Source organism: Mus caroli, unplaced genomic scaffold (assembly GCF_978045245.1).
Source record: "Mus caroli unplaced genomic scaffold, Mus_caroli_1 scaffold_7, whole genome shotgun sequence".
Classification (NCBI taxonomy): Eukaryota; Metazoa; Chordata; class Mammalia; order Rodentia; family Muridae; genus Mus; species Mus caroli.
This window is the reverse complement of record NW_028227262.1, coordinates 29,932,739-29,952,111: the sequence shown is the minus strand read 5'-3', so window position 1 is coordinate 29,952,111 and position 19,373 is coordinate 29,932,739. Positions and strand designations below refer to the sequence as shown.

General features: G+C 46.0%; 1 protein-coding gene across 15 annotated transcripts in view; it reads right to left on the bottom strand.

The window, feature by feature from the left end:
• Cacna1c (calcium voltage-gated channel subunit alpha1 C) overlaps positions 1-19,373 on the bottom strand; it is a 623,917-nt gene that overhangs the window by 102,184 nt on the left and 502,360 nt on the right. For all 15 annotated transcript variants that reach the window (XM_085840086.1, XM_085840073.1, XM_085840074.1 and 12 more), the window contains 3 exons: positions 17,235-17,261; positions 8,803-8,963; positions 7,584-7,809 (listed from right to left, as the gene is read on the bottom strand). In XM_085840086.1, coding sequence (XP_085696212.1) covers positions 7,584-7,809; positions 8,803-8,963; positions 17,235-17,261 — 414 coding nt within the window. The remainder of the gene's footprint in view (positions 1-7,583; positions 7,810-8,802; positions 8,964-17,234; positions 17,262-19,373) is intronic.

Sequence of the window (19,373 nt, the reverse complement as noted above, 5' to 3'; positions counted from 1 at the left end):
TAAACCGGTACTCAGAAACCAGCAACTGTAGAGCACCTTAAGTGTCCAGCTATACAGAGAGGTGTGTCTGCGCGTCGTAGGAGTTAGGCTCTCATGGAAAGTCAGAGTCTTACTCCTCATGAAGTACACAACATTGAGGGAGACGGCATACAGGGCTTGAACTGAGTTCTGCTCTCTCCGGGAGCCATGGGGATCTTCAGGGATGTCAGCCAAGGAGGTTCTGGACTCCACAGAATACTACAGAGACCAGGCCAAGAGGCAGAAGGTCAAGGCAGAACAGAGAACAGATGCTGACCCAGGGCCTCCGGAGGCCTGAAGCTCTAGGGAAGGTGGAGCCTGTGGTAGAGGATTGAAGCATGGGATAATGCAGAGCCAGATGAGAGCCAGATGGAGAGCAAGGGGTGGCCAAGGGCAAGCACTAGATAGAATGAAACCTTTTCTGACCCCCTCCTCCAGCCTGCGTCTCTGACCCTAGGAGCTATCATGGGAAGTCTGGGCTTCAGGTAGTGAGGAAGGGGCACCACACGATGAGTTGTGAGGCTTTCTGCCTATCCTCATTTCCATATCAGGAAATCAGAACAGCAGGGTCAACCTGCACATGCCTTATCTCACAGTAGCAAACCCCAGGGTTCTGTCTTCAAAGCAAATCTTGACTTTGGCCACCTTCCACTGCCTCCATCACCAGGGCCTATCCACTAGGCTCTCTCCCTGGGGTTTCTGGGATGGTTTCCTACCTACTCGCTCTACTTTAACTCAGGCTCCCCATAGCAATTCCCACACCAGAGCAGCCAAGAGTCCTCTTACAGTGGGAGCCACATCCAGCCCCTATGGTGGCTCCTGGCTGGTGGAAAAGCCTGAACCCTCATGACCTCTGGCCTGGCTCCTAGTCTCTTCCCTCCTCTTTCTTCAGCCATATGGGCCTTGCTGCACCTCCCGTTCCCAGATGCTCTGCCGAGCAGGTCCTGGTTTCCACCAATGGCCAACCCAGTTCTCTCTCTGAAGAGGGTATGGGCTGGGCTGCTTCCTTTATGTCCTTGTCTCTGATCTCAGGGCAAGCTTCCCTGACCTCTACTTTAGCCCCTTGATCTAAATTACCCCTTAGTATTTATTGTTATTGTGTGGTTGTGGTGTGTGTGTACACTACAGTATACATATGGAGGTCCGAGGACAACATTTTGGATCATCCTGCCCTACCTCTGCATGGGTTCTGAGATTGAACTCTCATCATCAGGTTTACACAGCAAGTACTTGATGGACAGAGGCTCACCTAGTTTCAAAAGAGATATCACCACCATACAAATATCTATTTCTTTGCTTAGAGTTTCTCTTCCCTTACCAGAACTGAGGTCAATGGGGAAGGCTCAGGGAGTCACATATGCCATTTGGTTCCCTTATTCTCTTAACTATGCTTGGCCCACAGGAGGTGATCAATGGGTATTTTGTCGAATGAATGAATTTTCCTATAGATGTAACACATTTGTACTTACTTGAGGGACAGGCAGTGAGCCTCACAGGCATGTGCTTGTCTGTGTGTACATGTGAGATGGGAGCAGGGTAAGGGCAGAAGGATATGAAGCTGGGAGGGGGAGGGGCTGGGAAGTGGATCTAGGAGGAGTTAGGGGGAGGAGTGGGAGGTAATTGCTATCCAAATGCATTTGATTATGTAAGAAATTCTCAAAGAATTAATAAAATATTACATTAAAATAACATTAAAATGTGATTTAAAAAAAGAATATCAGTGTGGGTCTGAAGTGAGGGATCTGGCTATGTGAGGCCAGCAGACCACAGCTGACAGTGGGGCACAGGGTGAGGGTGGTACTCCATGGACAATATGGTGAGCTCTGTAGGTATTTAGTCAGCAGCTTAGCAATACAGGGTGATTGGCCTTGCCCTGCAAACTCTCCCGATCTGTGTCTCAAGGCTATTACTACAGTCCCCTCCCAAGAACCACTGTCCCTTTCAGGGAAGCTAGCTGGTGGCAAGTCAGAAAGTTTAATGAAATATCAGCCGATATCCTAACTGATCAAAACCAGGCACTAAAGACTCACACACCAACAGAGAGAGCTTTGGTGAAGAGATCCTTAGGTTTCCGCTGCAGACCTCATAGAAAACCTGGGATACCTAAGCATCTATGGTCAGAACAATGGCCCAGACAGTATCCACACACAGCACAGCTGGGATGGTCAGGCTCTGCCCCATCACTGGGCACCATCTGTGTATCTCCTGCTGTACTACCCTCTCCAGCGTGTGTTTCTGTTCCTAACCCCCGGGCTCACTGTTTGCTCTTCAACTGTGGTATGCTTGAGGGAGTCTGACCTGGTCGAGTTCCCTTCTACCTAAACCCTCCCCTCTTTTCTCCTTTCTACCTTGCTTGCTTCTTCAGGCTTTTTTTTTTTTTTTTCCACTCACCGACCTTCTGTTACCTTTTCCCTGGGCCTCCTGAGTTGGATCAAACCCTCAGTTCAGGGACACTTTGTCACCCTCTCATTTCCCTCTGTACATATGTTTTGGGATTTGGGACTCTGCAGCATTCTCTTTCCTCTTCTATAATGATCTGAGACTTCCAGAACCTTTCAGTTCAGAAATCTCTTGCTTCAAAGATCTCAGGACAGCTCTGGTCCCTCACTGTGGTGTCCAACAGCTCTTGAGCTTGCTATAAATAAACAACACTGGAAACAACAGGACTGGCTGCTGAGGTTGATTTACAGTGATCCACCCTACTCCCCTGTTCCAGAGGGGGTCACCACTACAGCTACCTCTCCAGAACACTCTAATGCTGAGACGTGGACACATTCCCTTGGTCTTGGTGGCAAGTTGCCTATCGCTAGGAGAGTGTTTATAATCGGAATTTCACACAGTAAGTTTGTGTATGAGTGTGCCTTGTGATAGGAAGAACAGAAGGAGAAGGGATGAGAATCTAATAAGGCCATGTGGGGGCCAGAATGCACACAGTGAGTAAGTGCTACTGCTCTCCTTCCTCTCCCTGGACTTGTCATTGGGACCCCAGCTGTGGGTGTCCTTGGATCAAAACTACAGTGGTCGTGAGCCTGGTCCTGGATGATGAGGCAGATTCTGGAAGTACTTGTATGACAGGAGTATAAAGTGGTATATGGTCTGTCTGAAGGAGCTGTAAAGAATTCTAGACTGTCTTGGTCAGGGGATAGGACAGTTTGGGCTGAAGGCACAATCCCTCCTAGTAGTGTCCTTTGTCCTCTTCATCTTATACGGAGTCAAGATGCCAAGACCACATCGTCTTGACTTTGAGGTGGCTTTAAGATGCTTCTTTGAGCAGACTTGCTCAGCATTACCTAACTGGCCCCTAAAATAATGAACTTTTCAGGGGTTGAGAGGAGGCATATTCAAATAATTTTTAGGCATCTACTTAAGCTCCTCTAGTTGACAGTTAACACCCCAGGGAGTAACTTCCTTCCTGCAAAAGAAAGCACGTGGCTCTTGGGTCTGAGCATCTTCTCCATAGATTCTTGCCCGGGAACTTTACAAATACCATATCCTGTTTATTGACAGTCTTGAAGGAGGTGAGAGGCTCCATGAGCTGCTGAGCAGAGGGCTTTAGAAGGTAGTAAAGGAAGTTGGGAGGTCTAGGATGGGGGCCAGACTCTGGGCAAGGACCTGGAGATCTTTACAGCATGGAAGAGTCACAAGTGGTACTCACATAGGGCTTCGGGTATGTTAGTGGTTCTTGACTTTCCTAATGCTGTAACCCTTTAGTATAGTTCTTCATGTTGTAGTATCCCCAAACCATGCAATTCTTTTCATTGCTAATTTTATTACTCAATGGTAATTTTACTACTGCTACAAATGAATTGTAATTTAAGCACTTTTTGGAGATAGAGGTTTGCCAATGGGGTCATGACCCACAAGTTGAGAACCACTGTCATATTTGGTCATGATTTAGGGGTGAATGTGTCTTCCTAAGTCAGTCTAATGGCACATTTGAGAATGTGGGAGGCAGCTGCAGAGGAGGAGCAGGAGACTACAAGGTTATTTGGTTTATAACAAATTCAATAGAAACAGTAGCAATAATAGATGCTAATATGCACTAAGGTACTCTGCTTGTTATATATAAAAGCCCCATGCTAACCCTTGGAGCAACTCAGCCTCATAATTGCCTAAGAGAGGATGAGAAGACGATCCATTTTACAGATAAGATAACTGAGATAAAGAGAGTTAAGTCATTTGCCCAAGGTAGCACTGCTTAGGCATCACGTTGGTGGAAGCAAAAGGCAGGCCCATCTCTCAGAACATCATCTGGACCACTGTGAGTTACAGAGCTGATGGGCGAGGCTGTCTTACTGTCTGAATCCTGAGATAGACCTAAAAGATCGTTTTCCTGGGGTCTCTTGTTATATGGTTGCTGGCTCTATTTGCTTTTCCTGTATCTGATAAACACTATTTTTAGTTTTCAAGTTTTCATTGCCTCTTAAGCAATTTTGACACATTCCATGTTTGAGATCTGGGTTTTGTCTTTTCAGCTTCATTTTGAAAAGGAATCACTGCTAGATATTGTTATAACATCTTGGCGTGATTGTCTATTGATTCTCTTTCAACTGTTTTGTGTATTCTAATTGTGAAAATACTGACAATAAACAACATTTTAAAATTTAGCTTGACCTGAGGGCATCCCACAGCCCCTGTGCAAGAAGAACTAACAGTATTTCCAGGCCTCAAAAAGTCCCTAAGCAGAATAATCCCATTGTCTAACAGGTTACTTCTTCAAGTCTCAAGCCACCTGGACATGTATACATTCCAATGTACAAAGGTGAACAGTGGAAAGGTAATGAAAGACAGGCTATTTGCGCAGAGTACCAACTGCCGGAGAGGCACCTGGTTCCTGTGAACCTGTCTCCATCCAAACTTAGACTGGAAATGTGTGGAGTATGGGCGGGGTGTGGCCATGGTGATCCTCCAGCTGAGCATGGAGATCGAATACCTGTGATGGAGCACCTGTGTGTGGTCCTTCCATTAAGCAAGTATATTTCTATTTCTCAAGTCTCTTGGGGAATATCCAACAATGTTTCACTCCTGTGACACATGGAAGATGTTCTGTTGTTGTTTTCTGTTTTTTAACAGTGCAGTATGAGCAGAGGTCATGGTTCAGTGTGAGCAGTGGCCATGGCTCAGTGTGAGCAGAGGCTATGGTTCAGTGAGCAGTGGCCATGGCTCAGTGTGAGCAGTGGCTATGGCTCAGTTCTAGCAGAGGCCATGGTTCTTGAGCCGTTAGAATCCCTAGGGCGCTCACTAAGAGCTCTGCCTCTCAAAATGGCCAGAGTCCCTGGTACACACTTGAAGTCTCCTGACCTCACTGTCCTCTCCTAACAACAGTGATAGCACACACTGAACTGAAAACCAAGACCTCTGGTTGCCAGCACTGAACTTATATGCAAGTGCATCTCACTGGAGTCTCAATGGCACTGTGCATTCAGATGGCTGTCCAGAGAATTGGGAAGATAGTGACAGCTAGGATGCTTCCTAGGGCCTGGTGACTCATGCAGAGGAACACACTTGTCCTTGACCTGAAGGGACCAGTCTCCATCCTTGTTTCCTAACACAATCCAAGTGACAGGTTTAATGTTCCTATTTCCAAAGGCTGCCTGGAATGAAGACTCCTGAGGGATCTGGGACTTCTATCTGGAGAAGGGCAGGAAGACTCCCTCCTGCGAGCCCTAAGAATCTTTCTGTAAATTGACCACAACATATATTACACTGACAACCAGATAGGTGTCTCAAAGGCTTTTATAAAATGATGCTCCTGGGGTCGGGAAGCCCTCAGATATTTTCCCAGTCAATCTCATCCTTTTATTAAAAGCGATGATCGCAACAAGAAAGAATAGGATTCTGTCTTGCAGTGTTGTGGAGGGAGCTGGAGGTTATTACATGGCACCAGGCCTAGAAGAATGTGGAGCCTAAAACACTGACCTCAAAGACACAGAGAACAGGACAGTGAGTTCCCAGCCAGGATGGAGAAGAGTAAGTGAGAGACCTCAATTCTCTCTTTCTGCCATGTGGGTCTCTGGGATTGAACTCAGGTCATCAGAATTGGGGGCTAGCACCTTTGCCCACTGAGCCATCTCAGAAGCCCATTTTTTCCTAATTTCTAAATTGTGTTAAAGCACATACAAAATTACCATCTCACGTTTAAGCTTACAGTTCAAGGGTATTAAATATATTAGTAGGGTGTAGTATCTATTTCCATGTTTCTTTACATCCTATAAAACTAAAATCCTGATCTTTAATCAGTAGCTAGTAACCTCCTTCTTCCCTCCCCTCCCCTCTCAAGCCACTGTCGTGACTCTGCCCCAGTGATCCCAATGCTATGACCAAGAACTTCAAATAAGTATAATCAAAGAGCATTTTGTTTGTTTGTTTTTTGTTATTTTACTCAGCCTTAAGTTCCTAAAGTCCATCCATGTGGCACCACCTATAAAAACTTCCGTTCTAAAGCTTAGTGATATTCTGTTGGATGTAGACACCACCTTTAATTCCATCCATTTATTTGGGGGCACTTCTGCTTTCTGCTCTTGTAAATAATGCCATTATAAATGTGAGTGCACAAAAATCACTCTGTAGGGCTGTGCATAAATACCCATAAGCCAAGTTCCTGGGTCACTCAGTACTCCCCTTGGTTAATTGACAAACAATAGTTGTTTTTCACAGCCTCTAGACCATTCACCGCACATTTCTAGCACAAGGCGGTCATCTTGACTATTAACTTGGGGAAATTTAGTATCACCTAGGGTGCAAACCTCTGGGCATCTCTCTGAGGCTTTGTGCAGGGTGGTTTAAATGAGCGGGAAGACCGAACTGGAATGTGGGCAGCACCATTTACACACTAGAGTGACACAGAGAATATGAAGGAGGAAGTGAGCAGACAGCAGTGCATCTCTCTGTTTCCTGCTGGCGCACTGTGCCGAGCCACCTGACACTCTGGGTACCACATCTTCCTACCTGGATGGACTCTGAGCCAGACAAAGCCTTCCTTTGTTAAGCTTCTTCTGTCAGATGTTTGTTCACAGGACTGAGAACATTAGCTAATACACACCGAGAGTGCCAGAGTCCCAGTTTGCCACGTCCTCCTGGGTCCTTGCTATTTTGTTGCCCTATTTGGTTTTGAATAGTGTCTCTAACAATGGGGCTGCCTACAATTTGGGGGAGCAATAAAGCTGAAAATGAACCATTTTCTTCTTGTCTAGGATTGATAATAGCACAGTGTTCAAAAGAAATCTCATGGCCCTACACTTGAGTCAACACCAATGCTGGTCAAGCCAAGGATAGTAGGAGACCGAATCCCAGTGCTTTCCTAAAGCCACTGGGCTAGCTACCTATGAACTATCTACTAATCCAGCAGAATAAATGCAACCAAGTTGAGGGGCAGCAGCCCACAGCCAAAGGCATTTCTGAGTGTCACACCTCCGAAATGAACCCCAGCTCCACTTGCTGTATATAGTCAGAGGCTAGACCATTCCAGAGATTGCAGGTCTTCCCTCATCCAGCCTCATCCTCTCTGGCCTTCCACAAGACTTCTCCTAAGTCTCACTCCCAAAGGGAAAAGAGGAGCCACATACCTGGTGATCTTGAAGATCCTGAGCAACCGCACACATCTCAGCACAGAGATGCCCAGGGGAGACATGATCTTCGTCTCCACCAGGATGGTCTCCAGGATGCCCCCACACACAATGAAACAGTCAAAGCGGTTGAAGAGGGACACAAAATAGGCCTGCAGACCCAGGCTGTACATCTTCAGGAGCATTTCTGCAGTGAAAAGGGCCAGGAGGGCTTTATTGGCTGTGTCTAACAGGTGTAGCAGAGGGATGGGTTCCAAGCCAGGAATAAAGAAGATAGAAGAGGAAGGAGAGAGAGAGAAAAAAAAACAGTCACTGTCATAGCTGGAGAAAAAGACCCATCTTCTTCTCCCTCCTTCCCTTCTTCTCATATACCCCTCCCCCTTCTTCCCCTGGGACCCCTCCCAGCTACTTCTGGAGGAACAATTAGGTCCAATTTTCATCATCAGAAGCATATGCTGAGCATCTACTACACATCAGATGTTTAGCATATTTCACCCTCCTTAGTCCCTGTAGGAATTTGAGAGGCTTGCACTTTAAAAAAATATTTTTTTAACTAAACCCAAGCCTTTAGAGATGAGATAGGAGACTCAGAGTGGTCAGTGACCCCTCCAAGCCAATAGCCAAAGCTTGGACCAGGCTATCTGCGCTGTGTCTTGTTATCACAAGACTGCCTCCTCCCAGGATCCCCATAACTGGAGCTATATCTGTCTTAGTCCCAGATGAGATGCTTAGACATGGGTTGTGTGTATTTTCAGAGGGGTCCAGGCAGGACAAGGGCCTTAGGTGCCCCATGGGGTTACTGTCCCTTGTCCAGCCTCTGTTTCATCCTTGCCTTTATCTTCTTATGGCCTGGGTTGAGCTACCTAAGGCTATAGAAAGGCCAGAGGAATTGAAAATTACTTCTGGGAAGTTGGCTGCTGAGGGTCTGAAATAACCAGGTAAGCATCCATCAGCTCCTGTCCTGCTATTGGGACTCAATGATGACTGTGATGGTGAGAGGCACATCACGTGCTCGAAGGGACACATCTGTTTATAAGAAGGGCCTGAATTTTAATATGGGGCTTGCAAGCTTCCAGGCCCTTGGACTTTCCAGCAAGGCACCAGCCAAGAAGCACCAGTTGGCTGCTTTCCTGCCAACCTCCCAGCAGCTGTTCGTCCATCCCCAGGACCCACAGCGCAGTTAGCAAGAGTGAATAGGACAAAGCCAGGGGCTGCTCACCTTGCACTTCTGTGAGCCAGTGAGGCTGGTTGTAATGTTCGGAGGCAATAGTGAGGGTGTTGAGGAACACCAGGAAGATCACGAGCCAGTAGAAGACGTTGGACTTAACGGCTGCACGGCATTTTCTTCTGCAGAATCGATTCCACCTGCGCCAGTAGCGGCTGGAAAAGGCCAGGGAGGGGAAGACAGGTCGGCTGGGAGATCAGAACTTCTGCTAGCCCAAAGCATACCAGGTGACATCTCCCCTGTCACTGGCTTGGCCTTACTACACAACTTGGTAGTGGAGTGATCAGGTCTCTCTCTACCAAGCTAACTATGGCCCCACTGTTTAGTTATCTATGTGGCCTTGGGTATATCCATCCTCCAGCTCTAAGCCTCAGTTAGAAACAGAGCAGGGCTAATTTCACAGGATTGTTGTGAACATATGACACACAAGCCATTGGCATGCCCTTGAAGTTGCCCAACAAGTGAGATGGCTTTTATTTTCTCAGCTGGGAATATAATTCAGGGGTCAAGCCAGGCACGTATAAGCCTCGGCCTTCATCTCTAGCACTGAAAGAAAAAGGAGTTTCCAACTATTTTGAATGTATTTTAAATGCATTATCAGAAACAGTGTGGCAAGTATTGGGAGGAATTAGTCACTGTTCTAGCACAGCGACATAACTAGTAAATGGTTACTATGAATAAAGACATCTGTGGGCCTTGTAGGTATTTTAGGAACATCTCAGGGCTTCTCCAAAAGTCTTTAAGTATCTCTGCTAAGCATTGTTGCCTGATATGGAGGAGGAAACTAGAGGCCACTGAACCTGCCCAGTATCCTAGAGAGGCAGAGACAGGGTGATGCTCTCCCTAGCCCAACCCTCCCATTGGATCCTTATGGTCACAGCAAGCTGAAGAGGAGGTTGATTTGCATCAGAGATTCTTGACATTCATGGGGTAGCAGGATCTTACGTCCAGATTTTCTGTTTAGAACATGGGCTACACTCCCCCTCCCCCACCCCACACATTACACAGAACTCCTTAAGCTCAGTTGAAGTCACATAGCGTTCTTCAGCACTTTTGGTCAAGGACTCTGTTAATGGCTTTCAAGTGTGGCTATGCATAGAACTTCCCTGCTGGCCACCTCTACCCTGGTACCTCACCTCATTGATAGATCAATCTGATTTACAACTGATTAACTGGGTGCTTCTGGCTACATTCAAATACCCAAAAGACAGCACTGGAACTTTCTAAAGTCCCCAGCTTGTTCTAATATGCAATTATCGTTGAGAACCATTGAGCTGGATGATTCAAAGAAACACCCCCATTTTATGACTCTAGGAGAGTAGGGCTTCACTGTTTGTCCCCACACATCACACTGCTCTTCTGGGGACTCAGAGGATGACGTATTTAACAGCTGCCTGGAACACAGTGGAGGAGTGTGGAGAGTCAGGCCACAGACCGCCAGGCCAAGACCCACCCACCACAGGAAGAATCCCACAATCAGATTTGATTTCAGAAAACCAGACATCAGTAGAGGCATACTAACGGTGAGCTTCTAGATCAGGGAGGAACAAAGAAGACAGCTCCAGCTGTCTGGGTTAGGGATAATGTAAGAAAACTTTATCAGCGGTACAAAGGACATCAAGGACACAGTAGATGTCGAAGCAAAGACAATAGAAGACTGGGATTCAAGACAGAGAGAGGTACAAAATGGGTGGGGCACCAACATGGCTGTCTTCTGGTCTGGGAATGGGGCACTCTCGGTCAACCAAAAGCCAGAGAGAGGTGTTCTGGGAAGGGGGAACAGCTGTAAGAAGGGCAGGGTATTTAGCTTAGAATATGGCTCAGGGTGGTGGCTGAGCATGTATGCAGAAAGATCACCAGGCACGCAGAGTCCCTGCTCGGGTGGGAAAGCAGGCAGGAGCAACTGCAGCAGAACCTTGGTGAGACAATCGCAGGTCTCTGAACTTTAGCTGGGATCATTTCTACTTGTTCCTTTCTAGTCTCGGTCTCTAAGCAAGCAGGTAAGCCCCACCTGCAGCATCAGACCCCTGCAACCTCATTCTGCAGTCCATAAGTGAACGGAACACTGATAGACCGTGATTGGCGCTGAGAAAAGGAACAGATTGAAAGTATCATAGCATGATTCAAAGTGAATAATAAGGAATTCTCAAAATCCTCCGAGATGTGTGTGTGTGTGTGTGTGTGTGCGTGTGTGTGTTGTCGTGGGCCAGGATATAAACATCAGCCTTCTATTTTAGGGCAATAAAATTGAACCACTCTGACTAAGTCTATGTCATGAGTCCAGATCTGCAGTCTTCTGGCCAGAGACAATCACAGAAGCAGTCACTCACTTCTCTGTAGAGTTTCACTGGAGGTACAATAGTTAAAAACAACAACAACAACAATGGCCTTCAGGGTCACATAGTTCCATGTGCAAGCATGCCAGGTGTGAGCCATAGGACAGGCTGTATATGTTAAATATTCAGTTCCCAAACTCAGCTCTCTGCTCCTTAAGGGAGACCTTTTTATATCATCAGCCCCATGCCAAGGGCAGATTGTATTTTGTGGTCCCAGGAGACAGAACCCTATATGAATGGTTCTCTCCACTTACCACATTGCCTTTTGGGATAGCTTGGCTTCACCTATGTCTCTAACATTATCATTCGAGTTTCCTCCCTGTTGTTCCATGGAAAAATCCTGTTATCAAGACTTGACTGAATTCTATAGTGAGAATGGAAGAGCCAGGGGAAATCTAGGAACTTGAATTCTTCCCTGAGAATACCAGGGGGACTTGGGTTTAGGACAGATAGATTAATCTGGCCTGATACGTTGTCCACTGGAAGCCCCAGATTTGCTGGGGACACTTAGCTTAGCTGATGCTTTGTAGAGAATTCACTATGCACAGCAGAGATATCATGCAGTCAGACATTAGTCTGCAAGTGCACTTCAGGTGCTTGAAGCATCTAGCCATGCCCCATGCAAGTGTGAGGATACAGGAACATGTGGAGGGACATGAGGCTAGAACAGAATCCCAGGTAGCCATAATGAGAGGTGATCTCTTGTGTTTGCCAGAACTTGAGACTGCATAGTCCCGTGTGATATCTGGTCTGGGAATGGGGCACTCTCGGTCAACCAAAAGCCAGAGAGAGGTGTTCTGGGAAGGGGGAACAGCTGTAAGAAGGGCAGGGTACTTAGCTTAGAATATGGGGGAACAGCTGTAAGAAGGGCAGGGTACTTAGCTTAGAATATGGCTCAGGGTGGTGGCTGAGCATGTATGCAGAAAGATCACCAGAAAGCAGGCAGGAGCAACTGCAGCAGAACCTTGGTGAGACAATCGCAGGTCTCTGAACTTTAGCTGGGATCATTTCTACTTGTTCCTTTCTAGTCTCGGTCTCTAAGCAAGCAGGTAAGCCCCACCTGCAGCATCAGACCCCTGCAACCTCATTCTGCAGTCCATAAGTGAACCTCTACTTCTACTTCTTCCTATGGTTATGAGTATCAGTATTATAGAAGAATAAAAAAAAACATGTAATTTGCGAAGATATGTTTTAAAATAGACACAATACATACTGTGGAAACCACTGATAATTGCTATGCAGACTACAAGGCAGTCCAGGTTGCTTTTTTTTTTTTTTTTTGGTTCAGAGACAGGGTTTCTCTGTGTAGCCCTGGCTGTCCTGGAACTCACTTTGTAGACCAGGCTGGCCTCGAACTCAGAAATCCACCTGCCTCTGCCTCCCAAGTGCTGGGATTAAAGGCGTGCGCCACCACCGCCTGGCCTCCAGGTTGCTTTTAACTACACAGGTAGAAAGTGACTTGGACTTAGTTTAATGCTGACAATCTGACCAAAGCCATTTCTCTCACATTTAGAAGTTGTGGACATGGGTTGTTGTGAAGTCTGGCCCATCACTTCACACCCATCTAGAACTGCTCTCTGTTGGCTCTGTTAAATGTTGCTGCTCCTGCAGAGCCATTCTGGAGAGTCACATGGATTTGGGTCGTGGCGGGGATGGGAGTAATTACTATCCAGGGAAAGTATTTAAGGATAATTGTACATCTCCTACTCTTCAAATATAGTTTTGCTTGACAGCTGGTTCCCTGGCAACACTTCCTACTATATAATAAATGTAATAGTTTATTAGAATGTGTAAATTTATTTGTATGTTTACATATGCAAGGAGGATATAGAAATTACATGATAAAACAGGGAGGAGAAATTTGCCTACTATCCATGTTCTCTTTGCATTTGCTGGAAGTCATTTACTCTAGAAATACAGAAATGGAGGAGGGGGAGGGGGAAGGGGAGGAGGAGGGAAGTGAAAGTACGACTGTACTTAATTGTCTGTACCATTGTTCTCTGCTCCCTCAGTTCATTTTATCTTCATCTCCCACTCCTAGCACGGGGCTTAGCAAAACAGAATACCCTCCCAACTCTAAAGGCTTCCATCTTCCTAGCTCCTGCCCATCTTCAGGGCTCAAACCAAACCCCAGCTTCTCTGCAGTGGACTTTCTACTCTAGCCCTGGCATCCCTACAGAGCCTGTCTACATTACACATGTAGTTTATGCAGTCAAAAAACACTTAGTTAATATCTGTTATGGACAAGGTCTATGGTTCAGGTTGTTAATATATCAACAGTTAATAGACATAGTCCTTGTCAGCACAAGGCCCAGCCAGGGCACAGGGAAGAAGGTGCAAATGCTACGTGCTGGGGACTCTGCAATAGTGTCCCTATATCACATCTTAGGCAGCCATGGAGGCAGCCAGAGGGCTTCCATTGCCTGGTAGTATCAGTGAACCTTTAATGTTAATGGCTCCCAACTCTTCAATGAGATGATAAGATATGCAAGAGGCAGGGCCCATGTCTTTGTTACAGACCCACAGTATTGGGCACAGGTTGTGTGAGCCACAGTGCTACGGCCCAGGTCTAACTCCCTAAAAAAGGCAAGGTTTGGAACCCTCCAGCCTCAGGAAGGAGGGTGGGAGCAGAAAAGGCCAGTGTTCCTCAACTGTTTTCCTTAGCATGCCAACACTGATAGGCCAAGCTGTGAAGACAGTGGACAGGGCAGGCTAGCTGGTAGCTGGGATTAAGTTTCTATCTTCAACAGAACTGGGAACAAGTGGCAGAGAAAAAATATCACCAAATTAATTTTTTTATGAGTATGTGGCCTGAGAATGGGCCTTTAGAGATTGGGGCATGCTTAGGTTTTGTTTGCTCCCAGTTGTTTATGGCAGAGTAGAAATGCATGCTGTGAAGTGGGAGGCAGATCTTCCGAAAGACTGGGTTCGGCAGTCCCCACACTTTGGAACCCCGAAAGGTTTGCTCCAAATTCTGCATCATTTGCTCAGAAAAACTCCAGCAGGTCTCTGGATCAATGCTGCAGAGTGAGCCTTGAATGTGGCCAGTTCTTTATTTTCTTTTACATGAAAGTTTGAATTATCAAAATACCCAAGGATCATCTAATTTTTCTCATATCCCTCCCCACTCCGACCCCAGCAAGCTATGTTCAACCATTCTTTCAAAATTAACTATGACTTTGGATCATCCAGTCTTGTACCTAAAATAGGCCAATTTGAAGCTCAAATTCTATTACTGTCATTATTAAGTTGTTTCCCCAACTGAGCGAACTATTTAGGAAATGTTGATAATTCTCCTGGCATTTTCAATCCATTACCAGCCTTAGCTATTTTATAATCAGTTACCATCAGTACACTGAACGATCGAGGTTAGCCAGCTGCTTGTGCTATTACTCAGAACTTCTGGGGTCCCCTTGTCTGAGGGCAGCTGCTAGCAACATGTGGCCAATCCAAATTATGACATACAGTAAAGATAATGTATATCTAAGTTGCAAAGTTGTAGGCAAAAAGAACGCAAGCTATCTCACTAAAACGTGTTACATTAAGTCATGTTAAAATTACAGTGTTTTCACTACACTGTTTTAAATGAAAAGGTTTCATTTCCTGCCGTTCTTTTGTACTTCCTTGACAACGGCCATTAGAATAATTTCCAAACATGCACAGAAGCAGGTTCAATTCACCAGCCAGGACCTGATCTTCAGGAACGCTAAGGCTATTCCCGAGCTGACTCTGTGCTTCTCTAAGCCCAGAGTCTACAGCCTAGGCTTGCCTACAGGTATCTTTAATGAGTGTGTCAACCAACTAAAAAGAAGCCATTTGCAAATGCAAGGTCATTTCTGTGCGTCTCTAGATTCAGAAGTGCAAGAGAGAGAGAGGCATCCTTTTCACCAAAGTAAGCAATTAGAGCCCTGTGGCTGGCAGACAGAGTGGACAATGCCCCAAGGATCAAAAGATTATAATCTTCAAGGACATACCTGACACCATAGATTTACCCATTCAAAAAAAAAGGTTTTAGAGTTTCCTGATAACTCTGGAGTGGCCACCAATATGGGGTCGTCCTGAGTCTCCAGATTGTGTTTTTCCATTCATTTATCTACGATTACTTCATTTGCATGTGGCAAGAATAGAATTTGGGAAATATTTTTACTGCTATTTTTAATCTCTTTACTATTACTATGTGGGGGCTGTGGAACTGTTCAGAGTAATACATACCTGTCAAATATGACATTTTGTTTGAGTGTCTATCAAATCTATTGTCTTTCCAAGGCCGGATGATCCATCCATCCACCCATCCATCCACCCATCTATCCATCTATATTATTAAATCCTTATTATGCACTAGCTACTTCTCCACATGCAGAGATGAGGGAAAATCTAGAGAAGATTCTTTTGTTTCAAGATCTCTCTTTCACACAATAAAAGCCAGTACTGGGAGATCTGACCCTGGATTTTTCCACTAAGGAGGCTTTGCTTTGAAAGAATAATAGGGGGAAGGAAGCCTGCACTTTCTAGTCTCAGTAGAACATGGGAGAAAAGATGTGTATCAAATTGGAGTAGTGTCAAATACTGGAGTCCTCACTTAGTCTTAATGCTTGGATGTTGAGTGTCATGAGGTCAGAAGGACTTGCTTAGAAATACCTGGATGTCATAGGGTAGGGGCCAAGGGAGTTGGGGCTTGTGGAAAGGTCCTGCCAGGAATGTCAGTAATTCAGTTATCACTCTCTGGCTAGTTTACAGAGAGCTGGATACAGTTAAGGAAAGGATATGCCCTGGGGCTCCTGTTTCCCAGAGCTCATTTAGGGACTATGAGAGACAAGAACATTGTCAAGTGTGAGGAAATGGGTGGATCACAGAGCTTGGGGGTTAAAGAACAGAAGTGGAGATTTCAAAGGCTGGAGGAGTGTGGGGCTGGACATATGACAGTAGTATATGTCTAAACCAGATAGACCTGCCATTTGTCATACTAGCCCATGTATCAGAGATGGCAAGAGTCAAGAGCATTTTGAGAACTCCAGGACCTTGCTCACTAAACCCTGAGTTTGTGGCCCTCCTTCCCATGAGTATCCAGATCCATCTTAGACAAGAGCTGCAGGAGATGGAACTCTGAGTGATTGCACACATGACCTTCAGGAACGGCTTAAAAATATTTTGGTAAACACCTCGCTGAACTAGTTTAGTATTCCTTACACTCCCACTACATATGAGATGAGGCTGGGGAGGCAAGACTACATTAAGGAAAATAAATGGCCAATACTTTTGGGGGTGTCTAAGATTTGTAGAATTAAATTTGCATTCCCATCCTACATATACAACTGGGCAAGTGCTCAGGGGCTCGAGGACTCAACTGTGGGGTAGCTAGGTATGCACTGAGCAGATGCTAGTGTGCAGACCAAGTTCAACCAGGCTGCAGATGTTTGAGCCAATAGCTAGAGTATGCTAAATGCTAGGACAAGGGCATGAGAAAGCATGTGGGAATGGAGGATGAGAGGACTGCCATTTAGTCTCCCTGGAGTGTGCTGAGGGTGTCAGAGATGCTGTAACCTTTAGCTGCCTGACAAGTCTGACTTTTCCAGGTAGACATAGATGGTGATTTAGGTGGCAGAAAAGCTCCACACAAAAAAAGTTTTACTGTGCAAGAGAGGAGAGAACATTTGGGAACTTGCAAGGAGCTGTGAGCCGTGGGAAGAAAGTGTCTGTGCAGAAATACAGAAGCTAAAGCCAAAGGCAGGTCACAGGGTGAAGGATTCTGGAAGCTTCTGACACCATCTCAAGGCACCGGCAGAATCTACATTCTGTCTGTAATCCTCAAAGTTGTGAAGTATGCCAAGTTATAACAAACGTTCTCACATTTATTTTAACTGCCTTTATCCTATACAGGAGTTAGATACAGCTGTCCTAACCTACCCAAGAGAAGTCAAGTCTCAACCCTTGAGTTAGTTCCCTTGACCAAACCATGAATCCCCATACAAAAGGAAGCAGTTATATCCCCAAGAGGACCCAAGCTAGTAGCAGTTACCTTGGTCATCCACAGTAGCTGGGGGGTAAGCTGGAGGGGCAGAAGGGAAGAGGAGCGGCTTGCATCTCACTCACCTGAATTTGGATTTGGAGATCCGGTGGCTGAAAGAGCAAAAGGAAATATTAGCAAAGACAATGAACTCATTTTCTTTCACACAAAGAGCGGTTAGCTATCCCAGGGGAATGTGGTGTGCACTAGGACTACAAGTGGGCACTGTAGTCCCACTTTTGTTGGGTAAATTATATTGCTGCATGGAGAACACTCTGTCCACTTGGATGTGGCCGCCCCAGATGACATGTACACATCTAGTATCTTTAAGCGTGAGTGATTCTCACTAGGGAGGGGGAGCACAGAGTCCAAGAGGATCAGCATCTACCACAAACTTCATAAAGAGCTAAGCACAATAGCCCTTGAGAAAAGCCATGGCAGATGGTCAGCCTTTCCTGTAGACCGGGGGGGGGGGGGCGGGATCCGGGCACGGAAAGGCCATCGCTTCCCTGGCTCAGAGCCGCTCCTCAGTTTAGGACAAATCGCTTCAGGTTCTAAAGGGACATGATGCATGCCGAAGTTGGGTGCAGCCCTGGGGGTCTATGGCATCTGTGGGCAGAAGCACAGGAAGGGTGTCCTGCTGACAGCTGACTTGAAGGATTGTTGCATGGCAGCACCTTTAGGACAGTTTTGAAGCTGACTGTTCAGTTCATCTAGGACAGATTCCAGGAAAGCTACACAGGGCTAGGAAGGGGGAAGAGGTCAAGAGAGAGGCTTGTTAATGAGAAGTACGGAAAAGGTAGGGAAGGAGGCAGAGAGGAAAGAGGGAAGAGAAAGGAGGGGAGAGGAGAATATGAGCAATTATGACAAAATATTTTGAGAAGGAACCCAAACATTTGAAGGTACATGCCCACTTAATTTTGAAGCTAAGAGAAAGGTAAATACAGGCAGAATAGCATGTTGAGAGAGGCTGCTCAAATGGCCACGAACAAGACTGCCAATATGCCAACAAGGATGGGGAAAGTCTAAGAAAACCGCTCTCCTAGATGATGCACTACCAGCAGCTAAGAGAGGGCAAATCTATCTTCTCCAGGGATAAGGTCCCTGACAGGTTACCGGACACCAGGTGGTTGGCTGGCCCTAAACACATTACACATGAGCAACACTAGATGGACTCAGTGGGTTACGTACTTACAAATATATATCAATAATAATTAAAGGCCAAGAGGTCATGAAATTGTGAGGAGTAGGGGGATATGGAAGGTATTGAGAGGGGAGAGGGAGAAGTGGGAATTGTGTAAATACAGGACTCATATGAAATTCTCAAAACAAAGTAAGTTTAAGTAAAAAAAAAAAAAGGTCACAAAGAACGGAATGCAAATGAGAAATTACAATGATCAGAGACCCTTGTAGGATGTTGGAAGGTGACTGCTTGAAGCCATGTTGTCCCAGTCAGGCAAAAAGCAAGCCACATTACGGAACAAGAAAACATCAACCCTTCTCGTTATTTTTTTTTTTAATTAAAAAAACAAAACCTGAAGATGTGACAGGTGGCAAAGCCATCGTGCATGAGATAATTATATCTCCGGGGCACTGAGAAGCTGAGCCAAGTGCCTTTATTGCTCTGAACTGTTAACTAACAACCTTTTTCCACCCCCAAGACTGCCTGCTAGGCTGCAGGGTTTAATCACAAGTTAACTGACTATGTGGGAGGGGGACCTAGAGCCCAGGGCAGCATCTTTTATCTAGAGTCACTGTTTAATGGGGGAAGAAATGTTTGCTAGCTGCTAAACGGAGACAGGCAGACAGGTTACTTACTCTCTGTGGAAGAATATGCTGAGCTCAGGGATCCTTAAGGAAGCCTGGTTGGCTCCAGGCTTTCTTGCAGTCAGTCTCATGGTTGCCTAGACTCTTTCCCTGCTGCCGGTCTCACCTTTACTCTAGGTCCCATCAAGTCATGAGCAAAAGTGGGATCTTAGACACCCTCCCCCCTCTCCCCCCACCAAAGAACTTGGAAATTCTCTCAAGGAAATAGATTTTTGATGTGGGATAAGGGAAGATCAGAGCTAACCAAATAGTCTTTCTTGTGCACATGGGGCCACTGCTTGGTGTCTTGCACACTCTGGGTCAAAGGAAATGGCTCATGAGCCTCTGGCCTACTTGGCTCCAAGTCTTGATGTCTCACCCTGTATGCTTCTTGTTGCTAACAGGAGCCTGTGAACATG